This window comes from Onychostoma macrolepis, chromosome 05, assembly GCF_012432095.1.
Source record: "Onychostoma macrolepis isolate SWU-2019 chromosome 05, ASM1243209v1, whole genome shotgun sequence".
Classification (NCBI taxonomy): domain Eukaryota; kingdom Metazoa; phylum Chordata; class Actinopteri; order Cypriniformes; family Cyprinidae; genus Onychostoma; species Onychostoma macrolepis.
The window spans coordinates 24,496,683-24,507,652 of record NC_081159.1 but is presented as its reverse complement, the minus strand read 5'-3'; the positions used below and the strand labels follow the sequence as shown (position 1 = coordinate 24,507,652).

The window sequence follows — 10,970 nt, the reverse complement described above, 5'->3', positions numbered from 1 at the left end:
AATAACTAATGCTATCATAAATAATGATCTCACAGGACGATGATTCAACACACCAACAAATAGTGCAGCAAACAAACAAACGGTAAATGATTAGTATATGTGACCCTGGACCACTAAACCAGGGTTTATTTGTAGCAATTATAGTCGACAATACATTGTATGGGTCAAAATGATCCATTTTTCTTGTATGGCAAAAATCATTAGGATATTAAGTAAAGATCAAGTTCCATGAAGATATTTTGCAAATTTCCTACCGTTAATATATCAAAACTTAATTTTTGAACTTCCTTTGGATAACTTTAAAGGCGATTTTCTTAATATTTAGATGTTTTGGCGGTTTTTTTTGCACCCCAGATTGCAGATTTTCAAATAGTTGTATATCTCGGCCAAATATTGTCCTAACAAACCATACATCAATGGAAAGCTTATTTATTCAGCTTTCAGATGATGTGTGAATCTCAATTTTAAAAACATTGACCCTTATGACTGGTTTTGTGGTCCAGGGTCACAGGCTATGCTATTTATGTACGTCAAACATACAAAAAAGAACTATATAACGGAGTACCTGTGTGTTTGAATGAAGAAAGAAAGAATGCTTTTGTATGCAAGAGGAACAACGATTATTTTTATTATTATTTCATCTAACATGATAGGTTTTTCTACATTTCAACATTACTTTCAAATTCTCTCGCTTATTTATTTGTTTGTATGTTTAAGTAACTGCGTATGTAATAGGCTACCAGTGTCATAAACAAAGATTATTTTGATTTTCAATATGATTCATTTTTCAGAATTATTTACGCTTTATTTATTCATTTACTTAGTAACTGCGTATGTAATAGCAGTTTGTCTATGGGAAACAAACTAAATCTGCAGAGACCCCTAGCTGGTGCTTGGAGCTTGTGAAGCATCAGTGCGCATGCGTGCGCCTCTGCACCTGTTCAGCAGTGCCGCGCGCTCCCGACTCCTCAGCGCGCCGCCGTGCAAAATATGGGGGCGCGCTCTTTATGGCAGGTCTCAAAAGAGGGGGAGCAGCAGCGCACGAGCGCGCCGTCGTTGTCAGGGACGGACGGGGTACAGCTGGGAAAAACACATCCGCACGCACGCACACCCCCGTCTCCGTTACGCACGTACATAAGGCAAAAACAAAACCGACTCTAAAGGAGGAGAGAGCGGAGCGCGAGCATGCGGCGAGGAGCAGGCGCTGCAGCAGACCTTTGTTTGTTTCCTGGAAACCCTGGAGCGCGAGGGAATAAAATGGAGTGGTAAGGGGCTCCGAGGCGCGAGAGGCGCGTCCACCTGCTGCTACCGGGGAGGCAGTCAGAGAGGGCAAACATGCTGAGACCGCTGCATTGAAGGGGGTTACAAAAAAAACAACAACAACAACGTATGACAACATTCTGCACGCCGAGCGATCAAACGGAGACTTAAGAGCGGGCGGGACGGGTGTAACGGGAGGTGAGTGTGCGGGATGCGCGTGTTTGCGTGCGTGATGCGGTGAGTGGGCCAGTGTGACGCGCGTCAAACGCTGCAATGGGGTGAAATGGTGGAGCGAGTGTCAGCTGTCATGATGCGTCCATATTGCACAGGTGGGTTTGTGAGGGAGAAGACACGGAGGAACGGCTTGTGTCCTGCGGAAGCTATGAGTCGCAGGCCATCGTTTGAGGGACAGAAAGCATTGATGCTCATGGCGAATACGTGAGGCAAACACACACACACACACCATCCCCCTAAACCAAGGCCACAGCTATATACGCACTCGTTTACAGACAGCAATATAACACGAACGCTTTCATGTGGCGTTATTCTATATTTACTCGTTTTCATTTTCCCCGCGTTTTGCTTGAGCCTCAGCGCCTGCGACCGATGCGGCATTTGGTGATGCAGAATAGCAGAGCGCGTATCATAGCGCACCATGCAGGCCTTCAATAATTAAGGGTGGACTCAAACCTGTTACGTCTCTCTAAATAATGTAAATTCTCTGGGTTATCCGAGATGTTGAAAGCGCGCTCGTCTTTCAGCCCTCTTGATATGGTCGTGTTTAGAGTATGGAGGACCTGTCAGTCGCCGGACAGTCGTCCTGGGAAGATGTTATGGAAGTTTCTTTGATGCTGTCAAGCTGCACCTAGGGCTGCAACAGAGCTAAAGTTCTCTTGTGCACAGCTTGAACCACCAAAATCAATACCACAATCAATCAATTGACACAAACCATCAATCAGAGTGGACGCTGAGGTCTGTTTGTTTTCCACACAGAAGCCAGACTTGCAGTCAGTGTTTAAACCTTCCGTTAAGTCGTCAGTCAGCGTAGTAATGCTTTCTGTGACACAAATGGATGATATTTTGGTTGCTTGTCTGACAGATTGGCCGAGGACAGATTGCAGCAGATTTATTGATCTCTGAAAAAGATCAAACAAACTCACACCGACATGAATTGGGCTTCTCCTTCTCTCTCTTTTTTTATGCGTCTTTCTCCCTAGCTCTCCACTTCTCTCTCTCTCTCTCTCTCTCTCTCTCTCTTCTGTAATTCCATTGTCTGTCTCTTGGGTGGATGTTGAAGCTGAATAAATATTAATTTCGTTTTTAATAAAAGCAGTTTGCAGACAGTGCCACTGCCCTGTTCTCTATCTCTCTGTCTGCAAAGCTGGCAAGAATGAGCCCAGCCATGATGTTCTCAGAACAGCCCTAGGCTTTTTCTCATACTGTTACTGGTTTGGAAGGAACAAATCCTAGATTATTATTATATAGCGTGCATGCCGGAGAATGTTTTTAGTGTGTGACAGTGTGTGTTGTTGAAAAGGGGTGTTATTGAATTTTTTTTCTTGCTTGGATTTCTTTTCTGCCATCAAGCCTGTGGACACAGGATGATATTCTGAAATTATCCGGTGAATGCAGATATTTATTGTGGATTGTGCTGTGTATGTTTATAAGTAAGACAATTTTGTTTACAGCAACAGTTATTGAAATAGTTAGGCCATAAACATAATGGATTTGAAAGTATAGTAAGTTGTATATGCTGATATAGTAAATGCTGATATTTTTATGGGAAAATAAAGGTATCATCACCTGAAAGATGAAAGTTTTTAATGACATTTGATCAATACGTTGAATTAGCTGTTATGTTTGTTGAACAATGAAAATAACTATCACAAACATGACATTTGAATTAAATTCTGCACCTGTCCACTGCACTTTCATATGGAATTCCAAGCAAGCGATATTGAAAATTGTTTAAATTACATCTATATTTGAAGTGTATATAGAAAAAATAATAATTAAACTGGAGCATCAAACCATGGGCACTGAAATACACATAATGTCCACTCAACAGTTTCGATACTCGTGTAATTCATAAATCTTCAATAGGTCAGTTCTGAAATCCTATGTAAATTCACATCGTGGGAACACTTCAAACAGTGTACTAGAGATCAGCATTTCTCCCCACAGCATATGCAGTGTTGTCATGTTTATTTATTTATTTTTAAAATAAAAAACTGCATGTCTTTTTACTTGCATATATGGCACACTATTCTGACACATGCACACACAGCCTGAGGCAAGAGAGAGTGCACTTTCTTTTCTCTTCTCTGCTGTTATAAAGCTCTTTTATTTCTTTCACATCCTCAAGAGTTGTACTTCACAGTGAAGGGCAATCAGAGGACAGAATGATGTAAAACAATACAACTCACTGTAATACTGGAGAGTAAGAGAGAGACAGAAAGTGAAAACGGGACACAAGTCCTAGAGAGAGAATTCTGATTTGTAACTCGCAGTTAGCATGATGAATAAATAAATGATCTTTATAAAAATATTGATGTTTTACTTTTCAGTTTTTTTCTGGTCAAGTACCACTAAATTCTCAACAGTCTCTAAATTCATCTCACCAGCATGTTGAAACCTCCACATATGCTGTAGGTTGTGTACTAGTTTTAAACTGGCCACTGTGTACTGCAAATAATTTTGGCACCAATGAGAAACTGCTTGAGATATTTCTTTTTTTGTAAGTCATTTTGGACAAAGCATCTGCTAAATGAATAAAAATGAACTTAACACCTTAAACTGACAAACCAATAGTATTTTTATCTGTCAGATTTTTGCAAGGTTTTTAAATGGTCTTCAGTGCTGACAAATTTCTAAAGATGGCAATTTCATGGCTTCCTCCTTTACTGTGTCTCTCTGTGTGTTTCTACAGGCTGGACAGTTGTAATTATGTTAGTGATAGAGAGATTCAGTTCAGATTGATGGATGTTCTACAGGAGTCCCGATTCTCAGGGGCAGATCGCAGCCCCTGCCCAAGAGATGCTAGTGAAAATGGTAGGCGTTCCCATGCACGTATAAAATGCTGCATTTTATGAAACTGAAATATTATATTTTAACTACTATTATCTGCACATTATTTAAAAATCTCATTGATTTCAGTGTAATATGTAAAATTCCTCTTTATGTCTATATATAAATATATTTACAGATGTTCACCAGGAAAAATATGCATTTTACTTTAAGGATCTTTGTCTCTGCCTTTTTTTTTTGTTTTTGTTTTTTTTAGAATCACATGACCCGTTGGCAGATGTGTCACATGATCTAAGGCGCTGTGATGACATTGCTCCTGCGGCGCTGTCCCTGCCCTCCCTCTGTGGCCAGAGTCAGACCTCTGAAGGTCCTCTTAGCCCAGCTGACCTGCATGACGGGTCTGTCTCCAACACCACCTCTCTGTCCTCTCTCTCTTCATTCTCCTCTCTTTCCTCCCTTTCATCTCTCTCTTCTGTGCCCTGTTCCAAACCTGTGACGCCCTGGTCTGTGCCGCAGACCTGTGACAGGTCGTCCCTCTCTAACATGGACTCCAGGAGCGGAGACTGCCTTAGCTGTCTGATCCCCAAAAATCAGACAGAACCGGAATCCTGTGAGTCCGTACTCAGCTTTGCCAGCATCAATTTGCAATGCCTTGGCCCCGCCCCCAGCGCAGGTCGCTATGGTGACCAGGTTCTATCTGACCAGCTGCTCAGCGCCCCCGCCCATCCAGCTGTAACCAATGAGGGGGCTGAAGAAGGGAGGTCGATGCAGGAGAGCGAATCAGATGAGGATCCTGCATCCAGGAGCATATACGAAGGTCTTGGAGAGGAGGCGCAGGACTGGAGCTGTCTAGAGACTCTCATCAGTGAGAGTCGTATGGAGCTATTGGACTTATGCTCCCGCAGTGAACTTGCAGTCAATCTGTTCTGTGAGGAAGATGTGGAGAATTATATGTTTCAGGAGGAGGAGACTGCACTCGGAACTGACGTCTGCTCGCTCAAGATACGCTATGAGTCCTATCAGGATGGAGTGCAGGAGAGGAGTGAGTCTGCCCTACAGGATGAGTCTCAGCTAGGTTTCTTTCCTAGCTTACCTTGCAGTAGAAAAGAGGGGCCAAAAGAGAAACCAGACCAGTCCGCTGAGATTAAGGCTGATGACCACGTGACTCCCAATATTAGCCCAGACAGTAACTTTCTTTTTGACCTCAGTAACTCTCCGGAAGATTCCGGCGAATTCAGTGATGACAGCTCTTGCACAGGCTCCCCAGACCATGGGCTCTCCCTCCGCCATGGCCGCTTGTCCAGAGAAAACTCTAGCTCCTCCAGCCAGCTAAGCTACCGCCTCCGAGCCAAGAGGAAGGTGGCCTACCGAGAAGACTACTTGTATGATGTGGACTCAATAGAAAGTGAGAAAAATGCAGAAAAACGAGAAAAACCGCCTGTTGGGTTCAAGAAAGAGCGTGATGACGACTGGTGCCCAAAGAAGAGGCGGCGGTCCAGTAGGAAAGACCCACCTGTCATTATAAAATACATAATCATTAATCGTTTTAAAGGCCAGAGGCACATGAGAGTGCGTCTGGGACGAATCGACCCATCACCTGCTGTGGTCTGTCTGAGTCCAAACACTCTGCTTCACTATGAGAGACTTGCACCATTAAAAGCATACTGGCAGGAAAGAGAAAAGGAGCAGCAGAATAGATTAACAGCTGCAGAAACAACCAAACGTCTCAATGGCTGCAGAAGACCAAGCACTACACCCAAACGCAAGCACAGGATGGCCAGACTCAGGATCCAGCAGATCCATACCGTACAGAATTCCCTCCCCAGCCAAACTATAGTGGTCCCCATCCACAATCAACCAGAGGGGACCGAATCCCTGAAAAGCACAGAGGAACCAAAAGAGGACATTACCTCCGTTACACACACTGCCAGGGCTAAAAGCAGAACACAGGAGAGAGAGGAAAGAAGAAAGGCCGGTAAAACAGGGAAGATAAAGAAGTTCAAAAGTGAAGCAAGACTTCGGTTGAAAAAGTTGAAAGAAGCTGAGACACAGGAAGTCCCAGAAGCCTCTGAGATTGAGCAGTGCAGCCCATGTTTACCAGAAAACCTTAGTAACTCTTTGGAAGGTAATGCCACAAATGAAACCTCCAGTAATGACCCTGAAAAATGCACTTTGACCCCAGCTGCTCCAGGGACTGATGGAAATGCTGAACTCCTCCCTGGAGGATACCTGCAAACTCTTCTTGAAGCCTCTGAGTCATCAAGCACTGCTAACATCAACTATTTCCATCCAGGGCTACAGAATACCACACTTCAGCCAGTCCAGAGCTGTGTTCTCTCTCCTCCCTCTGAATCAGAGCTGCCTCACTCTCCTCCACCTATGAACCATGGGCCCCACCACACGCATTACACTGAGCCAAACCTTACTGAACCAAACCAGCCCATTTCATGGCCATCCCAACCATCTGCTGAACAGCTGCCCTTCTCCCCAGACATCCCAACCCAGTCGCCAATGATGCCATCGGGCTTTCCCACACCGTTGCCTGTGTTACCAGGGGATAGCACAAATGTCACAGGCTTTGGGCAAGTGTCTCTATCAGGGTGCAGGGTCTCATATGAAGAGTCCCAACCTGATGCTGATTATGGCTTGAGTCCGACTGGCTCTCGGAGTGACAGTGGTGTAGGGCGGCTGGTTAGCTTTAACTCCCTGGGGTCACTTTCTGCCACCTCTAGCAACTACAGCTCACTTAGCCTGAGAGAGGGAGAAAGAGAGAGGGAAGAGGAGATTGGTGAGATCAACGATGGCTTTTTGCCGCATTGCAGCCCACGGCTCGTCTTGCAGCAAAGTCTAGAGGAGGTTGCTCCACTTCGAGAGTCAACTGACCTCTTGGATATCTCCAACTTTACCCCCGACAAGTTCCGACATTCATCGCTCTCTGAGATGTCGCCACCAGACACCCCTAACTCTTCCCCTCAACTGCTGGGGAACTGTGGTAAAGTTGGAGAATTCTCGGAAGCAGCAGATGCAAACGCACAATGGAACAGTGGAGTTGTACCGCAGCTTAATCAAGATGGAAATCCACACCACCTACAGATACACTCTTTCAACACGGAGGAGGATGAAGTAGGGCTAAGGGATCACAAAGGCTCAACGAAAAAGGGTGGGAAAAACGGACAAGGCACCAAAAAGAGCAAAACTGCTAAAACAGCGAAAGGAGAAAAAGTAAAGCTCCCACGCCAGGGTTCTCGTTCTGTGCGGAAGATCAAAGCCTTGCTAGAGGGAAAAGCAGCCAAAAGTGGCAGAGGGTCAGGAAGTGGCGCTTCTTCCCCTACCCCATCACTTGGCTTAATTGGAGCTCAGGGGGAGTGGCCTATTACTGGGGGACTGTCACACGATGACCAACGAGAATTCCAGGAGCCATCGAACATCCTGTCCAATATAGTGTCTGGCATGGCTGAGGTACAGCGTTTCATGAGGGCCTCTGTGGAGCCTCTTTGGGGGCCTTGTCTTTCACCCGGTCAACATGCCCTCCAGAGCCAGACACTGAAGATTCTGGGTAGCGCTGCTGACCTCAAAAAGCGGGGTGGTGCCTCAGGCGGAGGTCGAGGGAAGAAAGGGGCTGGGCGTGGTGGTAAAGCACTGCCTAAACTTCTCCCACCAGGCTTCTTTCCTACCCTCGGATTAGACTGTCTCCCACTTCCACACCGTCCGGCCCACAAAAAAATGTATCGTCACAAAAGCAGCGCTAAGTTCGCCCGCGAGGAACTCTTAGCGGGTAAAAGGGACATAAAAGGAGTAGCACTGACCGCTTTGGTCGAGAAACGGAGGTAATATTTTCTCTCTGCAATGTGCCCCTTCTCTTTCTCCGTTCCCTTCCCTCGCACCCTGCCAAATCCTCCTAAAATCCTTTCCACATTTCAGAGCTGCATGGCACCGACTTTACCCACAATCCTTTGCCTGGCCTACTGGAAGGCAGGCACATCCTGCATGTCAGCCCTGCTAAACTACCTACTAGACTGACTGAAGTCTCACTGTCATGGCTGCACCCTACTCACCATTGCTGCTTTGTTGCATTTTTATCTGACAAATTTTCAGTTGTTTTTATTTGCGTTTGGTGTGTTTTCCAAGAAGAAAAATGCCTTGAAAGTCTTTGGATTCTCTTTTAGTGTGGTGTATATCTAAATATCCATTTTTTTGTCTTTTTGTTTTCCGTTGCAGCTATAACACTGTATGTGTTAAATCGGTGTCACAGAACCATGGTTTAGACCGAGCCCAGCGCCCTGCTCTGTCTCTCAGCAAATGGTTGCCTTCTGTTCAGGGGTCAAAGGTCATGTGTAGTATTCTGTGCTAAGAATCGTTTCCCTCATTTCTGTGCCAACCCCTCAGAACACTGGGCTTTGACAAGCTAAAAGAAAGCATCTCAACCGAAATGCTCTTGTTTTCTGAGGTTCTGAAACTTCACAAGAGATTTTTTTTCATTATTGTTGTTTGTTTATAAGTTGTGAAAAGGGGGTTCATTCATCTGTTCTCCAGTGAATCTCCTCCTGCCAGTATCAAAATGCTGTTGTACACAAACATATGCACTATTTACAAAACAAGATTATATCAAACATGTTTAAATTAATGTGCCAAACTATGAACAATTAAATGTACAGACATTTTTATCTACATAAATATTTGCTGTTTTATAATGTGGCAGTGATTGAGGAGCGTGTGTGTGTGTGCTTGGGATGGGGGATGGGGGGGGGAGTGGGTGTTGGGGGTTGGGGGTTGGGGAGAGTTGTTAATCTGAGATTCACTCCTGTTGCATCACATCTGTACAAACAGCTAGCGGCGAGGAGTCATCTCAACAATCAGAAGAAAAATGTTGTTGGTTTATTTTCTGTGTTTTACGCTCCTGGCTAGTTCAAGATTAGAGGCATAAAGTGAGAGATGCATGACGAGAATTGGTGGGAGGAAGCTGAAGTGCTATAATGGCAGAGAAAAACATTGGTTGCCTTTCATTCTGGTGTATTTCTGGATGGTAAAAGATCACTGTTCGTGTGTAACAAGGTAAGAAAATGATCATTCCTTATAACAAGACATATACAATGCATTCTAACTCGTTTACGTCCCCAAGTTTCTAGTTCGGTAAATATATTTCTCTGTACCTCAACCCTCCAAACTAGTTAAGAACAGGACCAAATATTTTTTGAAAGTTTTCTAATTTGTTGCTAGTGATGTGCATGCATTTAAAACATGATATGGATATGTGCTGTGAATGCTGATCCCCTGTATTACTTTCTCTGAGTCGCCTGTTTTTTCTAACCTGATCTCAAAACCATTGTTTTTCTATTGCTGTTGGAATGTTATTTGTTGTGTTATAAAAAGAGGGAAAGATGCCAACTTGGTTACCCCCATGTGCTGTTTACTACATTGCTTCAGGATCTTTTTTTCTGCAACTCCCTGGATCCCCTCTTTTGTGAATACCTATTTGAAAAGAAATATTTTCTCTTTGATTTTCTGCCCTTACGTTCACAGAGTGTGAAACACTTTTGAGTTGTTCAACACTACATTGAATTGACAACTGTAGTCTGAGAACTGTTCCTCCATTTTCAGAGTTTAGTGGGTACTTGTGCAAATGCTGTAACATTGCTGTGAATGAATTAAGGTGAAATTATTGGAGTGTTGAAATGTTGGAGAAAACAGGTGCAGATGATAAGTGACATTCCACAGATGGTGGTGCAATTCAGAAGTGAGCTCTGAAAACCTTGATTTTCAGGGCCTTCCCAGCCAAATCAACCTCACAAAGCAAAAGACCAGGAAATATTAGAACATAAGTTGGTTGTCCAAATGATTTCTTTCTGTGCTGAGTGAATGGAGATGTAACACAGTTGGTTCAGGTCTGTTGGCTCAGGGAACCCAACTGCATTCACATCTCTCATTCCCTCAGCTGCCCATCTCGCCATACAAACTCAAGCTGTTCTCAGCGCTGCCCTCTGCTGTACTGTTTTTACATAGCACTACAGTTGCTAAACCTGCAGGACATCTGTGATGCCAGTGCAGGGTGCTCTTCTTCATACTTTGAGAGCAAAGTTTTACACCAGTGAAAACTGTATAGCACACATCCCCGACACTGACCGAAGCGTTCATATTTTTGAAAAGTTCTTAAACAGTGTTATTCCCCTATAAGTGCATCATGTAAAGTTAAACAGGCATATCAAAAACTTAATTGTGCCCTATTTATGAATGTATTATGTTGTCAAGTTGGAAGTATTTTTTTTCATGATTTATTTGACACGACATTACTTGTAACTACTTTTGCCTTTTTTCATCATCAAGGAAAAAAATAAACTCTTTCTACTGCCTGGTCTGTCTTCTCCAGGTGGATTCTCAATGAACTCTTGATGTAGGGAAAAAAATGACCTGTATATTTTTCATTGTGCCAATTTGTAACATATTTTCTAAGTGTATATTTTTCTTAGAAAGTGATGTGAGGTCGTTCTTACTGTGGCTTTGTTCTTTTCCCTTTTCAGCAAGTGAAAAGGTTGCTAATTGCCATGATGTTTTCTTTCTTTCTTTCTTTCTTTTTCTTTCTCTCTCTCTTATTTGTTTTTTGTTTGTTTGTTTTAAAGCCAAAAATTGAAAATACTATAAAAAATAAATAAAAAACTATTGTAAAGGAGAGAGAAGGAGAGCAAGCT

General features: G+C 43.6%; 1 protein-coding gene across 5 annotated transcripts; it reads left to right on the top strand.

Moving 5' to 3' along the window:
• Position 1: 1 nt before the first annotated feature.
• On the top strand, positions 2-9,017 carry nexmifa (neurite extension and migration factor a). 5 transcript variants are annotated; one of them, XM_058775688.1, is made up of 4 exons: positions 2-82; positions 4,190-4,311; positions 4,544-8,114; positions 8,506-9,017. In XM_058775688.1, the coding sequence occupies exons 1-4, from the start codon at positions 24-26 to the stop codon at positions 8,636-8,638; spliced, it is 3,885 nt and encodes a 1,294-aa protein (XP_058631671.1). In that variant the 5' UTR covers positions 2-23; the 3' UTR covers positions 8,639-9,017. The 5 variants fall into 5 exon arrangements, with proteins under 5 accessions (XP_058631671.1, XP_058631672.1, XP_058631670.1 ...); XM_058775689.1 differs by lacking the exon at positions 2-82 and adding an exon at positions 984-1,458; XM_058775687.1 differs by lacking the exon at positions 2-82 and adding an exon at positions 1,468-1,698.
• The last annotated feature ends 1,953 nt before the right edge of the window (positions 9,018-10,970 follow it).